Source organism: Aspergillus fischeri, genomic scaffold (genome assembly GCF_000149645.3).
Source record: "Aspergillus fischeri NRRL 181 1099437636245 genomic scaffold, whole genome shotgun sequence".
Classification (NCBI taxonomy): Eukaryota; Fungi; Ascomycota; class Eurotiomycetes; order Eurotiales; family Aspergillaceae; genus Aspergillus; species Aspergillus fischeri.
Genome location: NW_001509773.1, coordinates 317975 through 343255, shown reverse-complemented (window position 1 = coordinate 343255; position 25281 = coordinate 317975). Strand labels below are relative to the sequence as shown.

General features: G+C 51.2%; 10 protein-coding genes across 10 annotated transcripts, besides 4 other annotated features; 9 read left to right on the top strand and 1 right to left on the bottom strand.

Moving 5' to 3' along the window:
• Positions 1 to 704: 704 nt before the first annotated feature.
• On the top strand, positions 705 to 2108 carry NFIA_102510 (FAD-dependent oxidoreductase; the record flags this gene model as incomplete). The annotated part of the gene is made up of 2 exons (XM_001266662.1): positions 705 to 1321; positions 1367 to 2108. 2 exons carry the CDS (start codon positions 705 to 707, stop codon positions 2106 to 2108), a joined length of 1359 nt encoding a protein of 452 aa, XP_001266663.1.
• Positions 2109 to 2659: 551 nt separating this feature from the next.
• Positions 2660 to 5367, top strand: NFIA_102500 (uncharacterized protein; the record flags this gene model as incomplete). Its single annotated transcript, XM_001266661.1, has 6 exons — positions 2660 to 3009; positions 3094 to 3170; positions 3218 to 3391; positions 3439 to 3463; positions 3515 to 4066; positions 4119 to 5367. 6 exons carry the CDS (start codon positions 2660 to 2662, stop codon positions 5365 to 5367), a joined length of 2427 nt encoding a protein of 808 aa, XP_001266662.1.
• Positions 5368 to 5665: 298 nt separating this feature from the next.
• Positions 5666 to 6069, top strand: NFIA_102490 (uncharacterized protein; the record flags this gene model as incomplete). Its single annotated transcript, XM_001266660.1, has 3 exons — positions 5666 to 5761; positions 5810 to 5860; positions 5908 to 6069. 3 exons carry the CDS (start codon positions 5666 to 5668, stop codon positions 6067 to 6069), a joined length of 309 nt encoding a protein of 102 aa, XP_001266661.1.
• A 59-nt stretch (positions 6070 to 6128) lies between these two features.
• On the top strand, positions 6129 to 7076 carry NFIA_102480 (uncharacterized protein; the record flags this gene model as incomplete). The annotated part of the gene is made up of 1 exon (XM_001266659.1): positions 6129 to 7076. The coding sequence occupies one exon, from the start codon at positions 6129 to 6131 to the stop codon at positions 7074 to 7076; it is 948 nt and encodes a 315-aa protein (XP_001266660.1).
• A 289-nt stretch (positions 7077 to 7365) lies between these two features.
• Positions 7366 to 8937, top strand: NFIA_102470 (putative MFS transporter; the record flags this gene model as incomplete). The annotated part of the gene is made up of 3 exons (XM_001266658.1): positions 7366 to 7841; positions 7888 to 8532; positions 8586 to 8937. The coding sequence occupies 3 exons, from the start codon at positions 7366 to 7368 to the stop codon at positions 8935 to 8937; spliced, it is 1473 nt and encodes a 490-aa protein (XP_001266659.1).
• Positions 8938 to 9430: 493 nt separating this feature from the next.
• On the bottom strand, positions 9431 to 11124 carry NFIA_102460 (uncharacterized protein; the record flags this gene model as incomplete). The annotated part of the gene is made up of 4 exons (XM_001266657.1): positions 9431 to 10383; positions 10435 to 10777; positions 10830 to 10973; positions 11029 to 11124. 4 exons carry the CDS (start codon positions 11122 to 11124, stop codon positions 9431 to 9433), a joined length of 1536 nt encoding a protein of 511 aa, XP_001266658.1.
• Positions 11125 to 13932: 2808 nt separating this feature from the next.
• Positions 13933 to 13957: a microsatellite.
• Positions 13934 to 13957: a microsatellite.
• A 1-nt stretch (position 13958) lies between these two features.
• Positions 13959 to 15178, top strand: NFIA_102450 (glycoside hydrolase family 28 protein; the record flags this gene model as incomplete). The annotated part of the gene is made up of 3 exons (XM_001266656.1): positions 13959 to 14186; positions 14242 to 14661; positions 14720 to 15178. The coding sequence occupies 3 exons, from the start codon at positions 13959 to 13961 to the stop codon at positions 15176 to 15178; spliced, it is 1107 nt and encodes a 368-aa protein (XP_001266657.1).
• Positions 15179 to 16444: 1266 nt separating this feature from the next.
• NFIA_102440 (CRAL-TRIO domain-containing protein) lies at positions 16445 to 17946 on the top strand (the record flags this gene model as incomplete). Its single annotated transcript, XM_001266655.1, has 3 exons — positions 16445 to 17182; positions 17229 to 17370; positions 17417 to 17946. The coding sequence occupies 3 exons, from the start codon at positions 16445 to 16447 to the stop codon at positions 17944 to 17946; spliced, it is 1410 nt and encodes a 469-aa protein (XP_001266656.1).
• Positions 17947 to 19588: 1642 nt separating this feature from the next.
• Positions 19589 to 23028, top strand: NFIA_102430 (putative ubiquitin conjugating enzyme; the record flags this gene model as incomplete). Its single annotated transcript, XM_001266654.1, has 2 exons — positions 19589 to 19751; positions 19805 to 23028. The coding sequence occupies 2 exons, from the start codon at positions 19589 to 19591 to the stop codon at positions 23026 to 23028; spliced, it is 3387 nt and encodes a 1128-aa protein (XP_001266655.1).
• Positions 23029 to 23380: 352 nt separating this feature from the next.
• Positions 23381 to 23920, top strand: NFIA_102420 (GNAT family N-acetyltransferase; the record flags this gene model as incomplete). The annotated part of the gene is made up of 1 exon (XM_001266653.1): positions 23381 to 23920. The coding sequence occupies one exon, from the start codon at positions 23381 to 23383 to the stop codon at positions 23918 to 23920; it is 540 nt and encodes a 179-aa protein (XP_001266654.1).
• A 78-nt stretch (positions 23921 to 23998) lies between these two features.
• Positions 23999 to 24023: a microsatellite.
• Positions 24000 to 24023: a microsatellite.
• Positions 24024 to 25281: the final 1258 nt, after the last annotated feature.

Sequence of the window (25281 nt, the reverse complement as noted above, 5' to 3'; positions counted from 1 at the left end):
AGCTGTAGAGGCATGAAGTGACAAGCTGTATGGACTATCCTTGTGTACATGTGGCAGCCTGCACAAGAGGAAAATCTCGACACTCTTGGACGAACTGGGGCTCCGCTTGGGTTCCTCTGCTGTTGGAGCAAGAGGAGTTCATCCAATTGATGACAAGTGTCTGTAAGTCTTGCATGCCATAAACCGACACTATGGGCGTCACATCCATTGGGGCCTATAAGCGAGATGATCAGAGCAAATCTCATGCCTTATTCAAGAATCTCACCATGGATTGCAAATAAATAAGTACTAAGTGCTTATTTGTATAATCCCTTCTAGGCTTTTCATTACTGGATACGAGACTTTATGATGCTGTTCGCATCGACATATTGACAACCAATTAAAGGTCTCGTGGACATATATACTTCAGCGAGTAAGAATCATGGTTCAAATAGATAGATCCTCTGCTTCAAGGATATTTCGGACAGACTGACACTCAGACGTCCAGTACACAATACCTTTCTAACAGTGAAATCTACTTTCCTCCAGTCCTATCCGGATTGCTCATCTTGCTCGTTGCAACTATACAAAGTTTCGCCTAGTTAACTAACTTAAGGAACCCGGCGATGAGTCAGCATCGCCACCAGGCAGCCATTGACCTTTAATGCTTCAGACCCCCTCTCTCATTGACAATAATATCTCGCATAAATCCATGATCCATTAAAATGAAGATTGCTATCATTGGAGCAGGCATCTCCGGATGCACCGCCTATCTGCAGCTCAAGAAACACCTCCCCGGATCGCACACAATCACCATCTACGAATCTCACGATACCAGCAAGGATCGCAAATTCGACGCGTCCAAGGGTAGCCAAGAAGAGGATGCCACGCATTCATCTACTCTGATCGTCGGCGGAGGTCTAGGTATTGGGCCTAATGGCTTGCATGTCCTCAAGCGTCTGGACGAGGACCTCCTCCGCGACATTGTCCGAGGCGGATACGTAGCCCCGCATGGAAATCTGAAAAGCAAACACGGACGTCTTCTCATCCGCATGGACAATTCTGCTCCAGGTGCGGGAGATGAGCCGCCGGTGCACATGGTCGGTTGTAGTCGGGAATGGCTATGGCGCTGTCTGCGCGAGAGGATCCCAGACGGAGATATAGTGACGAAGCGTGTGGAACGGGTCGTCGCCAGTCCTGATGATCGCAATACCATCTACTTTAAAGATGGCAGTCCAGCTGTCGAAGCGGATCTGGTGATTGGAGCCGATGGAATTAAAAGCGTAGCTAAACGGGCTCTTTTCCCAGAGGCGGAGGAGGACCCGTTTCCTCCTCATTATGAGTGAGCAATCCTTTCTCTTCCAATTATCAGAGCTGACGAGAGTAGAGGTGTCTGTGGTATTGGCGGCTTCCTGCCGTCCAGCGAGGTCAAAGACCTTGTGGAGAAAGGATCAATGAACTTCATCTTCGGCGGAAACGGCTTCTTTGGCTACTTCTTCAGCACCAGTTCTTCGACCGCTCCGCACCGGGACTCACCGCACCATGTTTCTGAGCCGGGTGATCTACTTGCCTGGTGGTCGACTTATTCTGTGGACGAGTGCCCCGATACCAAAACACTGGACATGGATGATGTCCTTCAGCAGCTGCACAAGCGACACGAACACTGGGGAGATCCCGTCGTGCGGAAAGTTCTCAAGTCCGCGCGCGTGAAGAGCATGTATCCAACATGGACGTCGCCGCAGCTGCCGACGTGGGAGCGAGACGGCGTAGTCTTGGTCGGGGATGCGGCGCATGCGCTTCCGTCGACTTCAGGCCAGGGATCGTCCCAGGCACTGGAAGATGTAGAGTCGTTCGCGAAATTTCTGAGTTACTTCCTTGGCAAGGTGGATGGCAATGGGGTCAACGAGTGCAAGGAGGCCGTTAAATTAGCAGCAAAGCAGTATATGGATCTACGCCGGCCACGGATCCAGGCCATCCTGGCCGATGCGAGGAAGAAGCAAAACAAAAAACGAGATATGGGGGTAATCGAGGAGTATCTGATGTATTCGATCATGTGGATTATGGGTATGTATGCCATCGGATTTGGGGATCTGGCTAACATCGAGTCAAAGGCTTCTTTCCGAGTGTGATGAACAATTTCGCGCAGCAGGTCTTTTCATATAATGTTGCAGAGCACGTGGACCAAGTGCTCGCAGAGATGGATGCATCTAGGCATTGATTGGAGTTAAGACTCATGTGGGTTGAGGACGAATGTCGTTTCCTTGAACTAACAAGGGAGTTCTGTTCTCTGTTCTCTGTCGCTGCAAGTACGTTTGCGTACTGCTAATACTCACCTGACACATCTCTCAACTCATTTGTATTCATTATTTTACTAACACCATTCGATTAAGTTCATCTGCATTCGCTTCGGCATATTGCAATTCCAGGAGATTCCCCTCGTGGGCAGGACTCCAGCCTGGTCGAAAATATCAAGAGAACAAATAGTATTCCATTCACTAAGAACAAAATGAGGGGCAGAAACAGAATACCCCGCGCGACCATCCATTAACGCCAAGTGATTCGTCGCTTACTGGAAGCTAATGGATGCACACTGAGCTCAGCCTCATCCACTGCACTAACTAGGCCTTATTGCCTCCCACTCGACTTCGGTAGAGTAGCTTCAGGCAGACAACGACCGGCCATGGCAGACCCGATCTCCATTCTCGGCCTGATACTACAGGTAGTCCACACCACAAAAAGAGTCTATGAGTTCGCAAAACAAGTCAATAATGCCGACAGCGAGATCCGCGAATTATTCGGGGAGCTCTTCGCGCTGAAGGCGATTCTCGAGCAGATGCAGACGGACCACAGCGAGAAAAATGGGACATCGACGTTCCGGGATGCATTGCTCAAGGCGAATACCGTCCTGGAGGAGATCCTGGATGATCTGCAGAGAAGAAGGATGCGGCAGTCGCGGTTGGCGAAGTTAGGGTGGCCGAGTAGGAAGGGAGGTCTGGAGGGGAATATTGCGCAGCTGGAGAGGTTGAAGACGTATTTTATTTTGGTGATTTTGAAGGATCGATCGTGCGTGTTCTTTCCCAGCCGAGGGACATAGGCGGAATTGACGGTTTCTAGGGTCGTTGAGAAGGAGACGGCGCATTCTATTGATGCTGTGGTTGACTGGAGCAGGGAAATGAGGCAATTACGGGAAGGTAGGTCCTAACCTATCTGATATATTGTCCATGTCTCATGATTGAAGAGAAAACGAACGAGAAGATCAAGACGTGGATATGTGCCGTTGACTTTGAATCGATGCATCGCAAGGCTCGATCGCTCTGTCAGCCTGGGACTGGAGCTTGGTTTATTCACGGACCTTTCCGGTCGTGGATTGCAACGACGAGCAAGTGCCGGTTGCTTTCCCTAGAGGGAAAATGTGAGTAATCTGATGTCCATTGTAGGAGATATGCTGACCAAGATTAGCGGGGTCAGGAAAGACTGTCCTATGGTAGGTATATCGTGGGAACTCCTCACCATCCCAGTTACTAATCTTCATCAGCTCGACGGCAATTGAGGCTGTCAAAGATGCTATCGCCACGCGCACCTCCAGCCAAGTGATTTACTACTACTGCTCATTCCACTTGACTACATCGCAGGAGCTGGTCTACCTGCTAGGAGCATTGCTGGTGCAACTATCAGAAAGCTACCCAGACATCCTCGACGAATTGCAAGAGAGTTTCAAGAGACGCGCTCTCCCTCAGCCAGATGTACTGGTTAGCCTGCTTCTGAAATTCACGAAATCACTGTCGGAGCTGTTCATCGTCGTGGATGCGATCAACGAGAGCAGTGAAAGTGCACAGATTCTGGACGCACTGCTCACCCTCCTGGAATCATCACACAACATTCGGATTATGGTTACGAGCACGACCTCACCACCAGTGTCGAATCCCACCATTAGTATCCTCAGGGCGCAAATGAGACCTTCAACTAATAGAATTGACATTGAGGCATTTCTCGATACCCAGCTAACGTCAGTCCCAGCTCTTCAACGGCTACCGGAACACATCAAATCCCGCATTAAGACGGTCTTGCTTGAGAAAGCAGGTGGAATGTACGTATGCTTCATCGCAAGCTTAAAAGATCAAACTAACACATTGCTGCAGGTTTCGATACGTGCCATGTCAAATAGAGCTTTTAACTGCCCAGAAAACAGGCCGGGACGTCATTCTCGCTTTGGACAGTATGCCGGAAAGCCTGCACGGCACATACGAAACTATCCTATGTCGAATCCCTTCATACGACCGCGAAATTGCAAGAGAAACACTACTCTGGCTTAGTTCAGGCTACCAGGAGATTACATTGTCCGAGCTCAGCGAGGCAGTTGTCCTGACGAAAGGTGATAAGAGCATTGATGACGACTGTAGACTTTTTGATCCGCAGGTCATTCTCTCCATCTGCCAAGGGCTGATTGTCTACGACGAGCGTACTACATTCGTTGCTCTAGCGCATTCGTCAGTCAAAGCTTTCCTCACATCGGACGCAATCAAAAACGGGCCAGCAGCGTACTACAGCTTGGGCGAGATCGAGGGATCACGGCGCATCTGGCAAAAATGCCTGACGTACCTGATGTTTGACGAGTTCAAACAGCCTTGCTCAAACTTTCGCTCTCTCGCAGAGCGTCGGAAAACGTACCCGCTGCTCAAGTACGCCTCCGAGAACTGGGCGAGCCACTGCAGTCCGTCCTGGCCACCAGGCTATCCTCTCATTGATGCCGAAATCGACGAGATTTTATCCTTCTTCGATACCCGTCATCTCCCTGGCGGGGGAAACTATACATCCTGGATCCAGATACTTCTGTACGAAGCGCCCGCTGAACAAGCCCGTCGCACGGAGCCACTATACTACGCTGCCTCGTACGGCATCGTACCCCTTGTTGGCCGGCTCATCCAGTCCGGAGCGAACGTCAACGCAGCCGGCGGGCGTAACGACGCAACGCCCCTCATCGTCGCCTGTTACAGAGGACAGGAAGCTACCGTGCAGAGATTGTTAGAAGCAGGGGCAGACCCTACCATCCAGGATGCAGCGGAGATGTGCAGCCTGGAATGGGCAGTTCGGAGGCAACATCGTGGTATTGTTGAGAGCCTCCTATCGCACAAGCGTAAATCCATGGGAATTGGTTCATCGGATCTCTATTGGCAGTGTCGGGCTTGCAAGTACCAGAACACGATTGCGGCTGCTGTGCTGCCGTGTGCTTCTTGTGGGATCGAATTATTTGATCAGTACGGTATTAGGCTCGTGGGATTTGCGCCACGGAAGAGTGCGCCACAGGGGAGTAGGGCTTGGTTGCGCGTTGGTCGTACGATTGAGGCAAATCGCAAATTACTAGGTAACCAAGTGTCGTCTGAGTCCTGAAGCTGGGACGTGCAGCCGAGCGGCCACTTCAGCTGGCCTGAGTCATTGATATTGGGCGATATAATGCTGTATTTTGGCTGACCACCGCGGTGGAGGAAGAGAATTTAACTCTTGCAGTGAAGCGTCGTTTCGATAGAAAGCTGAGTTTGATTGACTCATTGAGTCTAGGTTTGTAGTGATAAGCAGTTCAGCCTGAGGGTTTTACCGGTCTGAAATATCCATCTTTCGAGAGCCAGTTTACTGTTTGAGCATTTCATACCATCGTCAGCCCAGAGAAGTCAACCCATCCATATCTACGATGGTATCAAACCCTCTTTCCAAGGCTTCTCCCTCCAACGAGGAATTGCAGCAATTCTACGTCGGAAAAGACATCGGCGACCCCAAACCAGCAGTCGTGCTCGATGTCGCAATCATTAAACGCCACTGCCAAACCATGCTCTAGACAACAAAGAAGCTAGGCGTAGGTTTCCGAGCCCATGTCAAGACTCACAAGGTATGTTCTCCGAACGCAATTCCCTACAGTCAATTGACGATACCTAGACACCGCAAATCGCCCGTCTCCAAGTCGGCACGGAATCCAGCGAAGCAAACTTTGTCGTCTCAACGGTCCCCGAGCTGGAGACTCTCCTCCCGCTACTCCTGGAGCTCCAAGCGCAAAACCGCCGTGTCAACGTCCTCTACGGCATCCCGCTCCTCGTCTAGCGGCATTAGCCCGTCAACTACGAACGACTGATCATGATCATGATCTTCCCATCTCCGTCATGATCGACCATCCAGATCAACTAGCTTATCTTCACCAATTCCACGAGGTCGCCGGCCTCCCCGCTGGTGTCTTCCTCAAAGTCGACACGGGATACCACCGAGCCGGTGTCCCGCCAGACATGCTTAACAAAAACGGACTACTTGAGAAAGTCCTACTGGAAGAGAGACTAGGCCACGCGCGCCTGATCGGGGTCTACTCGCACAGCAGCTTGAGCTACGCAGCCACTAGCCCCGAAGCAGCCGTATCTTACCTGAAAACGGAGATTGAGGGGTGCGGACGGGCGCTGCACCAGCATGCTTCCATCCTGCCGGATAGGGAGTTGGTTATCAGCGTGGGCGCAACGCCGCAGGTTGTCTCGGCGCGGAGTCTACTGCAGGAAGAGTCCTTGTCCCCTGATGCAAGGGCGTTGAACAGCCTTTTGCGGGATCCTAGTGCGCACATGGGGGGTAGGGTTAGGGTAGAGTTGCATGCGGGAGTGTATACTCTCCTCGATATGCAACAGCTCGCAACGAATGCGCAGAGCTGGGGTAGCTTTGAGGAGGAAATCGCCATCTCGGTGATTGCGGAAGTGTGCAGCGTGTATAACGAGGGGGAGCGGGATAAGCCCGAGGCGCTGGTGGCGGCGGGGACTCTGGCTCTAGGCAGGGAACCGTGCAAGTCATATCCCGGCTGGGCAGTCGTCGGGAACTGGAGGCGCGAAAGTCAACGTGGTGGCTCGCATTCGCGTCTGATTGTCGAGCGGATCAGTCAGGAGCATGGGATTGTCGCATGGGAAGGTGGTGGTGGGCCCGCAATCCCGGTGCGGGTTGGCCAGGCTGTGAGACTGTATCCAAACCATGCGTGTGTGACTGGGGCGTTGTATGGGTGGTATTTGGTTGTTGATTCCAATGAGGATGGGGAGGGATCAACGATTGTGGATGTCTGGACGAGAACAACTGGATGGTAGACAAATCGAATATTCCCTCAATCTTTCTGTCGGAATCATTTCCCGTATTTGAATCTTCTATCTGTGTTTTATCTGCTTGGATGAAAAATCGCATTGATCATATCTAAGGTTTGCGCCACCGAATGTCTTGATTGGTCGATGCTTATCTAAACCAAGATATGGGGGACATTTTCCCGATATCGGTACATCTCCGGATCATCTTGAGACATGAGAGATAAGGATGATGGCCACTATATAGACATGGACGAGACGCAGCCCATACCAACATGGCAGCATCCGTAAACACAAAATGGCTTCCCTTGACACCAAATACCCCATGGAAGCCACGGAGACTGCCCTCTCCAAAGATGACTCTCCTCCAGACGCAGACATCGATCCTCGCGCAGAGCGTGCCCTAGTTTGGAAGTTCGATCTGCGTGTTCTTCCCGCGCTGGCCGTCATGTACCTCTTCAACAGTCTCGACAAGTCCAATGTGGGGAATGCAAAGACTGCCGGACTGGAGAAGACGCTCAATCTCAAGGGAAACGAGTACAACTTGATCCTCAGCATCTTCTTTATTCCGTATGTCCTGACGGCGCCGTTTCTCGGTATCCTGGGAAAGAAGTACGGCCCTAACCGCGTGCTGCCGTGCATGATGTTTGCCTTTGGGTTGTGCACTATCCTCGTCGTCGCGGTGTTCAATTTCAGTGGCCTGTTGGCCATTCGCTGGTTCCTTGGAATGGCGGAGAGTGCTTTCTTTCCGCTGGTTATCTACTACCTCACCACGTATGTCCCTTCTGCCAGTCTAAAGGAAAGTAACTGACAACAGCAGATTCTACCGCCGTGGCGAACTAGCCCGCCGGCTCGCCATCTTCTACGCAGCGCAAAGCATCGCCTCCGCCTTCTCCGGCCTGCTCGCGTTCGGCGTCTTCCGGATCCAATCCGGGCCCCTAGCATCCTGGCGCTACCTCTTCCTCATCGAGGGCGGAGGCACAATCCTCGTAGCACTCTTCACACTATGGTATCTCCCTCGCTCCGCAGCGCACGCATCCTTCCTCACCCCCGAGGAAAAACAACTCGCATACCTCCGCCTCCAACGCGACAGCTCCGCCATCGTCAACGAGAAACTCAACCTCCGCGACGCATTCAAGATCTTCCGCCACGGCACCTCATGGCTCATCCTCGCCATCCAGATCTGTCTCGGTGTGCCCCTGCAATCAGTCCAGCTCTTCCTCCCCTCCATCATCAAACGCCTCGGCTACGACACCGTCAAGACGAACCTGTACACCGTCGCCCCCAACGTCTCCGGCGCAGCTATGCTCCTCATCCTTGCCTTCTGCAGCGACTGGACCCGCTGGCGGTTCCCGTTCGTGGCGCTGGGGTTTTTGTTTACTTTTATCGGGTTCGTCATCTACGCGGCGATTGATGTCGAGGCGGATATCCACGTCGCGTATTTTGCTTCCTTCATGATGACTTGGTATGTCCCTCCCTCTCTCCTCACTTTAAATGACGAGCTAATTGGAGATGAAGGGGAACCTCCGCGCCTTCGGTCCTCCTAGACGTCTGGTACAACAACAACATCGCAAACGAGGGCCGCCGCGTCGTGCTTACCAGCATCGCCGTCCCCGTCGCGAACCTCATGGGCGTCGTTAGCTCGAATATCTTCCGCAACCAGGACGCGCCGCGGTACATGCCTGCGCTGATCACCACTGCGTCGTTTGGGGGGACTGGGATTCTGTTGACCTTGTTGCTGGGTGGGTGGATGATGATGGATAATAAGCGGAGGGATAGAGCTCAGGGGAGGAAAATTCGGGCGCAAGACGTCTCGACGGAGAGGTTACATGAGGGGCCGGATTGTCCTGATTTTAGGTGGTCGTATTAGGTTTTCTTTTTAGGTATAGCTGGCTATATGTGTTTCTTACTTATGTTACGATTCAGATCCAGAAAGCGTCTATCCTTACAGAGTGTTCAGGTTTTTACCAGTGGATTCGGCAGATACGGTTAGTCAGAAGTACGACCAGGTACGCAGCTACGGAGAAACCACTTGTATTAGGGTCCAACGAATGATCATAGACGTGACCATAGCACTATGGAATAATAGTTGTGAACTTGATATGTCGAAAGTAGACCAAGATGAAGATGACTCAAGATAGGAAAGTTAGTGCTGATCAGCGGGAAGAGTGAGCGTGTTAAGATATAGAAAAACTGATGTTCCAGGTTGTGAGCCCCTGAGAACCGATCTAGGAAGTAGAGATATTCGCGTCCCTATTATGTCTTCTGCATGCGGCTATCCAACTCTCTCTGGAAAATCGTTGCCTTCAACCCATTTGGTACTGGGAACATGTCAGTAAGTTAATTGACAAGGTGGGAATGACCTACTCAGGATTTAAATCAACTTTGGCATGATGCAAATCCCCCCAGCGCGCAGTCTTGAATTTGCAGGTCGCGCCGCGAGTGCAGCCGTCTCCAAATGTACAGTGGTGACTCAAATAGCAGCGATAGTTTTCGCAGTAAGGACCGTTAGTACATAGACTGCCGCGGGCTTTCCATCGGTGGACCGCGCGCTCTCCCGGCGTCAATTTAAGTTCGTGTTCCTGCGGACAGTTCGGTCCCTTGGAGCAGCCATCCGCCAGGTACAGCTCGTTACAAAAGGCTCTTGGTTTGATTCTCAGGCACTTTTCATTGTAGGTTCGATGATCGTTCGGGTTCGCGGGCCGGTTGTTGGGAGGATCGATGCGCTGCCCGTTGCTGTTGTAGTATATGACTCGCGGCTCCTTAGGTTTGGCACTGGTTGCGATGATGACGTTATGGTGACCGTTTGCACCGCCGGCGCTGGCGTATGTTGGATATTTAATCGAGACACCACCGTTGCCGGAGCTAACCACAGTTCCAACTGCGGGGGATGCTCGGCGCTCGGGCGGAGCTACCGCGGGAGAGTTGGTGCGGACAGGGACAGTATTTGTCGTTGCTGGTCGCGCGATAGGACTTTCCTTTGTAACAGTAGACGGAGGAGCGATCGGTGGCTGTGTAGTAATGCCACTGTCGGCAGCGGCCGTAGTCATTGATTGTATTTTGGGAGCACTCAAAGACGCAGGGGGGACGGGCGGTGATCCGAGAAAATCACTGCGGAAAACAGTATCAAATCGGGTCATCTCAAAGCCCATCTGAGTGAAGGCTGACTGCGCAGGAGTAGTCTCCAAAAGAACGATGCGCTGTCTGCCCGACTCGCCTGCGTATTCGCGAAGATCATGAAGATAGCCGTTATCATGGCAACCAGCGAAGAAGATTTTCTTGCACTGGAAGTTTTTATAAAAATGCCCGAACATCTCTGCGAGAATATCAAGTCAGCGAGATACCTGTCAATCAGTCTGAAACTTACTTCTCATTTTAGAGTCAGCGTTCTCCTTGCCGTGGCCGACATTGACAAAATCGAATTCGGCACGACTATTAGTAAACTGCTCGGCAAATACCCGCATCTTATCCTCATAGTCGATGGCATTGTGGTGGAAAAGCGACTTGGCCAGCCCGTTCAGGTTCGCAAAGACCCGCACCACAATAGGAACGTCCTCGGAGCCAAGAGGTGTATCCTTAAGGTAGTTCCTCACTGCCTCGGTGAGTCGCAGAGCAGCTTCAGGGGCCCCATGACGAGGGTCCAGCAACAACTCCTTATTGAAGATGGCACCGTCACCATCAACCAGGACTGCCACATATGGGTCTTTGTTCTAGTCGGTGTTAGACGGTAAGGCGATTCATACTGTCTACGAGTCAACTTACATAGAGCTGTTCCCATCTTTGCCGCTGTTCTCGCAGATCGCGCAGCTCTAGCTGGTACCTATGGCGGGACTCTCGCTCATGCTCCAGCTCGATAGTAAGCGTATCCAGTCGTCCTTTATCTTCATTGATTTTTCTTAACACGACCTGATCAGAATCAGCATTTTCGACGAGTGAAATAGGGGCGGTGAAGGCGTCTCACCTCGATAAGCTGGGCCCTTTCCGCGTCCTGCTTAAGAAAATGATTAAAACGATTGCTTAGATCGTCCATCGACGCCGGGTCAACAACACTACCCATGGCGACGTTATTGTATCTAAAACCAGTATAAGGACCGGAAGAACAGAATCTTTATACTTTTTTGATGACTGAGGGCGAATACCTGCTCAGTCTGATAAACAAAGGAGTGAATTGATTCCTTTGTCTGAGCTGTGAATAACCGGTGGAGCTGCCATCTAAATTTTGTTATGGGAATTCCCAGTCCAGTAATGAATCAGGTGACTAGAGCTGCATAAGTGGTGTCTAACAGTATCCAATAAGGTGGTCCATAGGGGGTATGGAGTGCCTAAGGCTCCTAACAACATTAAACCCCTTTAAGACTTGAAAGCAGAGGACTGTTTCTTTGGCAATCCTGCTGACTTTGATATCCTATAAGGAACGATATGACTATCAGTTTCTTTGTCGTCTTTTATCCATGTTTCTATTAATAGCTGCAAGTCATCCTTTCAGTCAATACCAAGAAAGCTACTTGATATATCCCCGTGTGTTGGAGAAAGGTTGCTGGGTTCGGCCAAACGTGGCTCAACATCAACTCCTGCTCAGCCTTAACGGGTGTAGGTCATATTCGGTTATAGACTGGTCTATTTCATGGTTGGACACCTGCTGACCTATCTCCCATCGAATCCTGACGACCTTCTCCAACTCACGCCAAGCTGCAAGCCCTGAAACTAATCCGCAACACAGATCGATAACTATCGATTAGATTTTTCCAGTCTCAGATTATTGACCAATAGCTCGCCATATTCAACATTGGGGAATCCGGTATTTCTGCCTAGATTCTTACTCTCTCATAGTCACTTAGACTGTTCTGTGTAAACGATACACAGGTCCTTTGATATGGTCCTCAAGGAAAAGAAGCGAGTTTCGATAATTGCACCATTGTGAATCAGCGACCAGGCAATTTGCATGTCGCCTGCCGCACGCCTGAAGAACTTCCATTTATCGCCGCCGTGGCATAGATGGAGGATATAGACGGGGACTGCGAGAAGTTGCTTGTGCGCCGTGTCACAGTCATATTCCCAGTTATTGATGTCAAGGACGAAAAACGTATATTGTGGGTAAACATCAATGGCGATCAGCTGTATCTTATGGTTCTTTCCCACACAGCAGTGAGTGGCTCGATGTGCTTTGATACCAAAGCCACGTAGTCTTCTGACCTCAAAAGGTTGGTAGGTATGATACCATCGACACAGATGGTATGCTGTTCTTCAAGCGTTGTAAGGACATGGTCATTAACTTTATCCATGATAAAGATCGAAGGGTGAAGTATATGACCCACCTGGACGGATCCTGTCGGGCAAAATATCTTGGATCCTGGCAGTTGTTCTTTTGTGGGAGTGGGACAATAAAGGTGACTACAAGTCTAAGTCTACTCCCTTGATCCATTTCCTTGGTTCATTACCTCTCTAGGATTCATCATGCAGTAGGTGGCTTAGCCGTTTTCCATGATCTTAATGCACTTACTTCAATGTCAACACAGAAGATCTGTTTGTGTTGTCACGTCAAGTGCAGATGCCCTATGCTCTTACTATCATGGCTCTCTGTATAGTAAGTAAATACATTCCCGAAGCACCTTTGAATAATTGCATAAGTGAGCAGTATTCTTATAAGGAGGCTCATCATAGTAGCAGAGCACAAACAATGACAAAGTAGTAGCTGATCAAGTCGAAGATTCAACAATATCAGGATGTCATTGGAGCGACAAATAGAATTGAAGATGAGAGCGCACCACAGTCAATTTCGACGCGAGTAATAGCACTGACGGCAGTCACCCCAGCCCCTATACTCTTCTTACGACATTATATATGGCCGCGTCATCCGGCAACGCGAGGACTCCTGTCATGGCGCGAGTCTAGCCTCCCTTCCAGACAAGCACAGAAGATCTAGACAGTTCTGCGTTATATCACCTGCGCAAGCTTCCTCATCTTATTGGTGCATGCAATCTATGCGTAGATCAGAACGATTTTTCAACCCTCTGAATCATACCGAAATAGCCAACTCGGGGTTGCTGACTGATGGATGAATAGTCTGCTCTAGGGCGTTGCGCGGCAATCAATCTATGTATATTGCAGTGGATTCGTGCTATATACCTGACGAATGCTTATTATGACTGCCGATCGTCGCATAATCTCCTGAATGGACATTGTTCCACCATTCAGGAAGGGAATGGGTAGACAGTACTTGTGTTTTTTTATCGATACTGGAGACAGGAACAGAGAATTAATATAAAACCGTCTACTAGGTCCCTGAAAAGAGGCTGTTCTTTCAAGCTCCCTACGGAACTGCTGAGGCATATGTGTGTTACGCAGGCCGAGAACAAGACAAAGACGCCAGAACATCACTGCAATGAATTAATTATACGCTGAAGGAAGATACGGAAGGAAAATTCCCAACAGACAAGTGCGACACCGAACCTCCTGTCGAACCACCTACGGCCCATCCACCGCACTAATCATGACTCGCAGTGGAGCATTTTGATATCCCGCACCGCGCCCTAGCTCCTTGATGACGACGATCTCCAGACCAAGCATCCTCCTGACCCGGCTAACCTCCGATAGCCGTTCGAGGTTGATGAACCTTGTAATTTCCACCAATGACCATTCATGTTACAGACATTCATGTACCGGCTTGGCCGGAGCCAAGTTGGAGCCAAGTTTGTGGAAGCTTTGTTTCACTGAGCAGTGCTGAACGACAATGGTATATAAGGAGTGTGTCATGGAATCATGGATTGACTTAGCAAGCTGTAATATCCAACCCGTCCTTCCTTTCTTTCCTACCTGTTGACCAGATTCATCCTTACCCACCAAAACTGTTCTGTTGATCGGAACTTTCATTCATTCATTCATTCATTCATCATGCGTTCCGTTGAGCTTCTTAGCCTGGCTGCGCTGGGCTCCCTCGTCGCTGCTGCCCCTGCTCCGTCTCGCGTGTCGGATCTGACCAAGAGGTCATCCACTTGTACCTTCACCGCCGCCTCCCAGGCCACCGAGAGCGCCTCTGGTTGCTCCGAGATTGTCCTGGACAACATCGAGGTTCCTGCCGGTGAGACTTTGGATCTGTCTGATGTCGATGATGGAACTACCGTACGTCGCTGCCGTGCTCATCTCCCTGCCATATCCACTATACTAATCCCCGAAGATCGTCTTCGAAGGCACCACCACCTTCGGCTACAAAGAGTGGAGCGGCCCCCTGATCCGCTTCGGCGGCAAGGACATCACCGTCAAGCAGAACTCCGGCGCCGTGATTGACGGCGAGGGTTCCCGCTGGTGGGACGGCGAGGGCACTAACGGCGGCAAGACCAAGCCCAAGTTCATGTACGCGCACAGCCTCGAGGACTCGACCATTACCGGACTGTCCATCAAGAACACCCCCGTGCAGGCCATCAGTGTCCAGGCGACCAACCTCTACCTGATCGACATCACCATCGACAACTCCGACGGGGATGACAACGGCGGGCACAACACTGACGGGTTCGACATCAGCGAGAGTACCGGGGTGTATATCCGCGGCGCGACCGTCAAGAATCAGGATGACTGCATTGCCATCAACTCGGGCGAGGTATGCTCCCCTGTCTTTTTCGCAGGTTGGTGTTGAAGCTAATTGACTCCAATTCCAGAACATCGAATTTTCCGGCGGCACCTGCTCCGGCGGCCACGGTCTCTCCATCGGCTCGGTCGGCGGTCGCGACGACAACACCGTCAAGAACGTCACCATCACTGACTCCACCGTGACCGACTCGGCCAACGGCGTGCGTATCAAGACGGTCTACGACGCCACCGGCTCCGTCAGCGAGGTCACGTACTCCAACATCAAGCTGTCTGGTATCACCGATTATGGTATCGTCATCGAGCAGGACTACGAGAACGGCAGCCCGACCGGTACCCCGACCACTGGCGTTCCGATCACCGATCTGACCATCGACGGTGTCACTGGTACAGTCGAGTCTGACGCCGTCGAGGTGTACATTCTATGCGGAGACGGCAGCTGCAGTGACTGGACCTGGGAGGGCGTGGACATCACTGGCGGGGAGACGAGCTCCAAGTGCGAGAATGTTCCCTCGGGTGCTTCTTGCTAGGAGCCTTATCGGATGAGAGTAGCATTAACCTGTTGGTTCACCATTGAGATAGCGTAATATCAGAAATTCTGTGCAATGTCATGCACACCTAGGTTCGAAAGGGAAGTCTGAGGCATTCAGTGCTGAAAGACTTGGTAGGTGAAATACTGAAGAAGTCCTTGAATTCGGACATGCCGCTGTAGGTGGACCAGATATGACAATGATATTTTAGCCGGTGATCCCAAACAGACGAAACCGAGGAATTGATACAACTGCCCATCACGGGGTAGGACGAGCCCACTTCTCCTGAATTCCGGAGCAGATGATGCACCCCGAGAACCGTGGGGGCAAGAATATACATGCATCGTAGTCATACCTGGAGTCCATCGCACTCCTTTCCTAAACAAGTATTATCTCAATCCTGGATGCGTTTAAAAACTGAGAAATGATGAATCTCAAACTGTCTATCCGAGGGCCAATCAGCTGCTCTGGCAGCCTCGCAGTGCATTCCGGAAGAAGCCTAGCTGCGTCCACTTTCCAACAATTTAGCAAGTATCTGCGGAGTACTCCCAGCGTGGATCTTGTGGATCGCTCCAATTTGTGGTCAGTGGTATCAAATTACCGATGGGTCTGGTTCTTCATATCAAAGCGTAATTGGTCGGTCCTGTCGAACCCACGAAATGGTTTGTTGATGTCAGCGATCGACAATTGGGGAATCATCGTCAATGCGGGGGCGTTGACTCCGGGGTAGACTCAGAAACAATATTGTGGGTTATCCATCCAAATTTCAAGACGGTTGAAATTAAATCTCATTTTTGAGGACAGCTGTTGTTTGTAGGTAAGCGCCATTCTGTGTACACGGAGCGGAATTATCATGCATATGCTGGAGCCAAGGGATTCCCAGATAGGCGCGTAGAATTGCTGGAACATGCAGGCGTCATATCGAAGATCTCCGCTAGCACATGTAGACTCCAAAGATACTAGGAATGTATTGAGCTTAGGTTCGGTTCATACATTGGGACTTGGAGAGATAAACTTGATAAGCCATGGCCTTGATCCACAATCGCGGGGATGGATCAACGGTCCCTGATCCCTCGTAGCGCTTATCATGACATTATGTCTCCCACAATAATGGACGTGTCGAAACCGAGGTATGCCGATCATGCGGGGGACTTTCATATGCCCTGTGCGCAATAAGGCTGGTCTGGATTAATATATAGGGTCGACCCAGCTTGACCGGCCAGACCTCCCTCCAGACATTCTTCGACTGAGAACTTGACTCAGACAATGGCGCACTCGAACATCCCCGAAGGATTCCTCGGAAATCTCACCGCAGATCAACAGAAGAAACTCGAGCAGTTATGGACAATTATCTTGACTCTGTCCGACGCTCTGACATCCACCACCACCGCAGACACAAATGAGCCCCAGCACAGACGCAACTCCTCCCTCGCTCGGACCAACACGACGGCCTCAAAGGGCAGCGCCGCCACTAACCCTGCCCACGCTGCTCAGGTCTCTCAGCACCTCCAGGGGCTCGGGCTGCACGCGCCCGAGATCAAACAAGTCCAACACATCCTCACCCAGATTACACCGGAGGAAATCCGAGACGGACTCCTAAGCACCGCAAAACACGATCACCCAGATGCACTGCTCCTGCGTTTCCTGCGCGCGCGCAAATGGGATGTCAACAAGGCCTTCGTCATGATGCTAGATGCCATCCTGTGGCGCATGAAGGACTTCCACGTCGACGAGGAGGTCATCGCCAAGGGCGAGCTGCATGCGCTCAAGGCGTCGCGAGATACCTCCAACGCTGTTGCCGCAAAGAACGGAAAGGACTTTCTGGCGCAGATGCGGATGGGAAAGGCGTACGTGCACGGTGTCGATCGGCTGGGCCGGCCCATCGTCGTGATCCGGGTGAAGCTGCATAAGCCCGGTGCGCAGAGCGAAGAGACATTAAATCAATTTATTATCCATGTTATCGAGTCCGTGCGGCTGTTACTCGTGCCGCCGGTGGAGACTGCTGTAAGCAATCGCTTTCTGCTTGGATGGACGGAACTGACGAGTGCAGGCTGTTGTCTTCGATATGACCGGATTCGGTCTCTCGAACATGGAATATCCTCCCGTCAAGTTCATCATTAAATGCTTTGAAGCAAACTATCCCGAGTCACTGGGTGTGCTACTCATTCACAACGCCCCATGGGTGTTCTCAGGTCCGTTTGTTCCTAGTGCAGGTAGTGTATCAACTGACGAGACCAGGTATCTGGCGCCTCATCAAAGGCTGGATGGATCCCGTCATTGTCTCCAAGATCCACTTCACCAAGACCATTGCCGATATGGAGAAGTTCATTCCCCGCGACCAGATCGTCAAGGAACTCGGCGGGACCGAGGACTGGACGTACGAGTACGTGGAGCCCGACGAGAACGAAAACGACCGCATGGAAGACACAACGGCGCGTGATGCCCTGCTGGCACAACGCGCCAGCATCGGCGACGAGTTACTTAACGCCACGTCCAAGTGGGTGACAGCCATCAAGAACAAGGATGAGGAGGAGACAGCAGCTGCCAAGGCTCATCGGGATGAGCTGATTGAGCAGTTGCGGTCGAATTACTGGCAGCTAGATCCGTACGTGCGTAGTCGGAACTATCTGGACCGAACCGGGGTGATCAGGGATGGGGGTAAGATCGACTTCTACCCCAAGAGCCAACCCCAGTCGGATGTTGAGGTGGCCAAGGTCGTGGAGGTCGAGCACGTGGAACAGACTCAGGCGCAGGTTGTTAATGTCTGATTCATTTCTTTCTGTACGAATTGTGTCTTCAGTGTATTTCGCTTTAGAACATGACCCGTTGTCTCTTCATAGGCACACACGAAGCTCTCTTGCATCGTAACAGTTGCCTGACTGTCCGCTCTTCGTGATAGTTAGTTGGCTAACCCCTCGAGGATTCCTTACCTCTTGAGGTATAAATAAGCTGGCGTTCTTCAAACCTGAAGATGGAGCACTTGATATGGTTGAAGTCCGCAAGAAGTGTGACAAAACCAACATGGGAGCTTTCCATGTCGTACAAAACGGCGCGGTAATCTGACACATTGGCAGTCGATTGGAGCAAGCGACCGTTCTCGACTTCAAACAGCCATCACATCGCACAACTTCTCCAATATTGCCCTCAGACCGTGGAGTGTATCTCTCCTGCTTTGAGCACGGGCGGGATCGATCGATGCTCGACGAGATTCACTGTATCGAATGTCTCTCGCACAGAGGCATCCAGGACCGACCATCCACACTGCACGCGCTCATATCGAAGGAGGAAAGCGTTCTCCCCAGGTATTGACGTATCCTCGTACGTCATTCTCCGTCAGGCGTATAACATTTTGTTGGAAGTGACAACTCTCATTATTCGATCGGATCAACGCAGAGGCAAAACTATCACGGTCGCGGGATCAACAGCAAGGTAGTTGCTATGCCGGTTGGACCGTTTGATTCACTTGGAGTATTAGCACATGGGTCACCCAAAGCTACCTTAGATGTTGACGAAAAGTAAGAAGGCAGTCCCGTGTTTTGATGGCGGGGGCATCCTTGGTACTTACAGTAGCAGAATATATAGACATAATGCATGGTAAATCAAAGAGGCCAAGAAGGAGGTCTGGTATTCTGAACAGATAGTAAACCATAGAGAATAAAGGATTTAATAAATGAATGACGGAATCTCTGGATCTAGAAGCAGTAATCTACTTCAACAACTTTGCAAATGTGCATGATCCTCACAGCCCTGATATTGTGCCCTATTTCCTATTTGGGCAGTTTACAGTTATCCAGTCATGTGACAATAGAAGCAAGTGGTCAGGGGCTGGCCAATCAGAATAGCTGGCTCAGGGAAGCCTTGCCTGAGGCAGCACTACCCCAGATGAGGATGGATTGTTGGAACTGGCGATATGGCGCCACTTTCTTTGTATACCATCAAGAGACAAATTCCAAAACTCTTTGTGTCCAAGTGATGCAGAAGGACTGTTCCTAAGAAAGACTAAATGTTTCAGAGTGAAATGGAAATGGGTTATGAGCCGTTGAACAAACAGACAGGACCCAACTCAATGAAGTAGATTGAGATACAGAACTAAAAAGAATGACGCAATTCCCAGAGATGTTACCAGAGTCTTTTACTGCGCAGGCGTAAAACCACTCAGGGATAGAAATGGCAATACCATGGTTGTGCACGAAGAGAAACTAGGTATCCATGACCGCTGCAGCCTGGCCAGGCATCTGAGGGAAGCCAATCTCGCCCCTGGTTCTTTGACTGACATTTCTCTCACTACACATCATCAAACATCCAACGCCAACCACGTATTACCATCACCTTCATCAAATCAGCGACATATCCGGAGATACAGAAGCTCATATATTGCAAATTGCGGGCTTCCCTTCTGCACGAGGCATCATGCCTCGCAAAGACTTTCAGAGAGACCTGATTGGTGCAAAAGTATCAGGCAGATTCCCTCATCTGAACGGTGTCGGAGCAGGAGACCATGATGGCTCTATCACATTTACGTTCGCTGATTCCTCAACCAGCACCAGGATTGATTTCCAAGCCATAGTATCAGGTGAGGCTTCTTCATGACCTTCTTATGACCGCGACCAACTGACATCTCGGTAGATACACAAGACTACCCCGAAAACCACACGTACTTTGTCTTCACCACGTCCGAAGATCCTCCCTCAAGGGTCGCTACAGTTATAGAAAATGCTCAGTCCAGGTTTTCAGGGGTTTCACTCGAGGATTTCCTGACGTACATCGACGAGCTCGTCCAAGACGCGCTACGGCAACCGGCTTTCGAAGCCGATGACGACGAGAAGGTTGACTATAGGGCTGACGAGACTGACTTTGACGACGACGACGTTGACTGGGATATGGAAAATGAACCGGTATTTGGCATTTCGCGGGCAGACGAAAAGCATCTATTGAAAACCTTGCGCCGCGACCTTCGCGCCGTGAAAAACGCGGGTCTTAAAGTAGGTTGTCTGGGAACACTGACAGGCGCTATAATCGTATCAGTCTCCTGTCGCATCGGTAGACTAGGCATATCTGAGGAGGCCATGAAAGCATGGAATGTTCGCGCTTCAGAATACCTGGTTCTGCTCATTCGTTATCCAGGGACCTATGTGCATTTTCAGGAACTGCTGGCGCTCGGAAATGCAAAGTACCCTGCAATCCAGTTCCACGTCGGGTTATGTGACTCTTACAAGCCAATTGCCGAAGACGCCATCCGAGCCTTTCAAGGGAATCTTTCACTATCCGAAGATGGCCTAACAGGGACCGCCCGATTGAGATCACTGTTCATCGAGCAACCGCTGGATTCACTCCTGAACGAGAGATTCCTCCGGATTATGGAATTGCGATATCATCTAGGCCTGTCATGGACAGGTGCTGAGCTTTACATTCAACAAAATCAAGGCAGGAAGCCGGACGATGGCGCTCTACCCGACGACTATTTCGAGCCAGACGCCTGGAGTGCCTCCGCACCCGCCCTGTTTCAAGATGACCATATAGGTCAAGGCCACGGGGTTGAAAAATTGTCCCTACCGTTGATAGCGATGCAGTTCACTCTTCGCCACTTTGTGAAGTGCACAGAATTCTGCCTGGTCTGCCATTGCAAAATCCGCGACCGTTTTGAAGCAATCAAGCCGTACGTTTGCTCCAACAGTTTGTGCTTGTTCCAGTACATGGCGCTCGGCATGGGCCCGAGCTTGGAACACGAGATTCAATTCCAACCTAGCGTTGTTGATTTGCTCATCAGTTTGACATATGCTCGGGCAGTATCCGGTAAACTCACGGATTTTCCCACGGGCCTGGGTCTCAAGGTCCCAGGGGTCCTAAACATGAATAGGCTTGACGAGATCGAACATCATCTGACAAGGCCGAATGACAGAAATTCTTCTCAGGTTCCAACCTGTTACAGTGGCAACTTGGTCCCGGCAACAATGGCCTGTCGCCTGGATAAGCGCACGCATCTGAAACCCGGAGACTGGGTGGTCATTTTTCAGACTGGAACGGATCAGAAGGACGGGCCCTGGCATTGTCGAGTAGAGGCCATTGATGTAGGTACTTGTGAGGTGCAACTCTCCTCTCCCACTGTGAAGGGACAGCAGCTCTTAGCATCTGAACTTCTGCCTGGCCCATCACAGGTCAAATTCATGGCTTATGAGAGGAATTTCGATGACCTTGACGTCGATGAGAAAAGAGCTGCGGTCAGACTGCTCCTCGACACCCTCCCGAATGTTGACAAGATGAAAGCCTTCCTTGCGGACTCTGATAACAAAAGGCTGGCTGCTTGGAGGGACGTCATTTCCCCGGCAGCACTTGACGTGTTGCGCTGGGTCGTTGCGTCAAACCGCTCGTTTATCCTGGAGGACGATACCACGCATTCTGATTATCGAGTGACTGGAATGGGGTCATACAAGCAGTTTCGGCTTGTGCAAGGAGCCCCAGACAAAGAGCAGCGCTTCAGAGCCGCCGTCGCCGCTAACGCCGCCATGACCAAGACAGATTACCCGACCATCTTTGCCTGGCACGGAAGTCCAGTGTGGAACTGGCACAGTATTCTCCGAGAAGGTCTGCACTTCAAAGAGGTTACAAACGGACGCGCCTATGGGGATGGGGTTTACCTGTCAAATAACTTCCACACATCCGTAGGTTACACCCGCGAAGGACTCGACTACTCCTGGCCTCAGAGCAATTTGAAAATCAGGATGCTGGTCTCGCTAAACGAGCTGGTCAATGCGCCAGCTCAGTTCAAACATACCAATCCGCATTACGTAGTCACCCAACTGGACTGGATACAGCCGAGATATCTCTTCGTCAAATGCCAAGGTGCAGGGCCCGGTGATGGAACAGCAAATGCCAAACCATCAGCGATGTATACTCAGGATCCAAAATATCCAGCCCAGGGGCCAAATGGAACTTCAATCTGCATTCCAATCTCTGCTCTGAACAGTCAGCGGAGACATAGCTTGGGCGTTACTAGCCGAACCGATTCTGACCTCGCCATATCCGCATCTCCTGGAAGAAAGAAGCGTAAGAGGGATGCTGATAAGCTGCCTACCCCTGACGCCTCGAAAAACGACATAGTCTTAGAGGAAGATGACGTTGTTAGTGTGGCCACAGCATTCGACGACCTTCAGATCCTTCTTTCAGAAGACGAATGCGAGGTAGAGGAGCCGGAGCCCCCGTCGGTCAAGCCGTCCAAGAACGGTGTGGAAAGTGACTTCGAGCCCGGAACTCTCAAAAAGGAATCCCTTCCCTTGCTCACCCCTCCCCAATACGCAACCACACCAGCGACCAAAGTTCTACAGCAACATCTGCAAGCGACTCTCAAAGTCCAAGGTCGAGAGCCCCTTCATGACCTCGGCTGGTACATTGACCCAGATTTTATAACCACAGTATACCAGTGGATCGTGGAGCTGCACAGCTTCGACCCCAAGCTCCCGCTCGCCAAAGACCTCAAGCAAGCGAATATGAAAAGCGTCGTGCTGGAACTGCGCTTCCCCCCGGGCTTCCCCATGTCTCCTCCATTTGTCCGCGTGATCCGGCCGCGATTCCTGGAGTTTGCCAATGGCGGTGGTGGGCACGTCACCGCCGGCGGGGCCATGTGTATGGAACTCTTGACCAATTCAGGCTGGCTCCCGACGGCATCTATCGAGAGCGTGCTGCTGCAGGTTCGAATGGCAATCACCAACACCGAACCCCGTCCTGCGCGTCTGGCGCTGAACCGGTCTCGCACGGACTATTCTGTTGGCGAGGCGGTTGAAGCGTACAAGAGGGCATGCCTGGCGCATGGATGGCAGATCCCGGAGGATATTCAGCGGCTTTCGTGGGCTTAATTTGTTTACGATTTATGGGATAACGACCTATTTAGGAATGTGGAAACACAAACATCCATTGCTGTTCTCGACGATAGTACTGATAAGGATTCCTGGCTTTGCTCGCTTTTATAGTCCAAGAATCTGGTATGACTCAAACTCTCTAGAACTGGCGCACGCTCGTACTCGTATTTGATTGGCGATTATTGTAGTGTTGCCTAGGATCAGCTAACAGTGGGTACTGGAAGCTATATAACAGCCCTATCACCTCATTTATCGCCATCCTGCCAACAATACCAAACAACCACTAAAACAATACAACCCGCAACAGCATCTCTCGGTACCTATTCTCCAGCAACCACCACGAATCACAATGTCCACTACCCCGCTTACAGACGAAATCTCAATCCGCCTAGCCGTTGAAGAAGACATCCCACAGCTCAACACCATCGAAACCTCCGCAGCCCAGCTCTTCCGCACCGTCCATCTCGCCTGGATCGCTGACTCCCCGCCCCTCGACCCAGCCACCCTGCGCTCCATGATCGCGCAGAAGAACGTATGGGTTGCAGTGACCTCAAACAACACAGCCGTAGGCTTCATCGCCGTACAAGACCTAGACGGAATGTTGTACATCGCCGAGATGGACGTCCATGAAGACTGGCAGAGGAGGGGGATAGCGCGGATGATGCTAGAGGAGGTGGAACGGCAGGCGAGAGAGAGGGGGTATGAGTATATTTCTCTCACGACGTATCGGGATTTGGGGTTTAATGGACGGTTCTACTCGAGGATGGGGTTTGAGGAGGTGGATGTGGAGAAGGCTGGGGAGGGACACGCACGGGAGTTGGAGGAGCAGGCAAGGGGTGGTCATGAGAAGGATAGGAGATGTGTGATGCGGAAGAGGGTCGCGGTATAGTTTATGGATTGGCTGTGCTAGAAAAGAATCCTCTGTTGGTTTACCGATGTGAGAGAGTCAAGACCTACACCTCGCTTCAGTAGTAGTAGTAGTAGTAGTAGTATTCATACCCATACAGCTGCCCTCTCTAGTGGCCTGCTATGTCGCCAAATGCACTTTGACCACCTTCTCTGACAAAGGCAAATTGTCAAAAGCGACGCGACTATCAACGTGCAGACTCCGGGCTTGACAACGCCGGAATCTGTTCGTGAATGCATCAGAAGATTCCTGTCTATGACGATGTCTTGCTCGAGATCTGTAGTAGGCCGACGGCCAACAAGCATCGCGAAATTCAATCGAATCTCGCCCCTAGGGATGGCATCTGTGTTTTGACTTATCTTCCAACCATGTATCTCGGACCCCGTATCTCCATCAAGGACCTCAGGTTGTCAAACGTGCACCCGAACAGCGGGGGAGGGAAGGTTTTTAGTGCAAACCGTATCAATCCTTCTGCTGACCCTCCAAATGTCAATAGTGAAATTATGTGCTTTGCTAAGATTAAGCGGATGCATGTCCCAGAGGCTCCCAGCCGTCCTCTTTCATTCGTTGCCAGCCGCCGTGCCGATTCCCAATCGCAGGACGCCGGAGGCGGTACGATACTCAATGGGGGTGTATGCTGCCTTCCAGAGCTCGACATGACACCAGGGCGCAATATATCATACACGCTGTTATCGACGACATCGCCAGTGGAATCTCGGATCCGGCACGCCGGTAATTCGTTCAGGTTTGGACGTCCCATCTCCTTCTCGAGCAGGTAGAAACAGTTACAGCGCCCTATGGCACAGGGGTCTTCATCTGGATCGGTGTCCTCATTCTCTAGAACAATGACGAAGAAATTCTTCCAGTACATTTCACGTACCACCGTCAGATGGCCTGTTCTGAGGACTGGGTGCAGAGGGTCCAGCCCAAGCGACTGGGACGCACCTTTAAAATCCGGAGCCTTTTACCTCTGCCTGGTTATGTCCATACTCTGTTCCAATCCCGTTGCTTCCTTGTCCAGGTCGCAATGATACCCGAACGCAGACTCCGACTCATCATCGGTGGCCGCCATGCTGAGGAGGGGAGAGCCCCCGGCCCCAGGAATTACTTTGTCCTGACCTTCCCCTCCCCGACTTGCATTGAGCAATTAGGAAGGAACGCCGAGTTTATCCGGCTACCCTCATGGTATGAAAGCCCACGTTGGTATTAACTCTTTCGCGGATGATGCCTGTAGTCTCGAAGCAGTCCAGGCGCACGGCGTGTTGGTAGGGGCATTCTACCTCACCAGCTCTCATCAGCAGCCAGTCCGAATTGTCTGCAAAATTCTGGGAGGTGAGATTTCC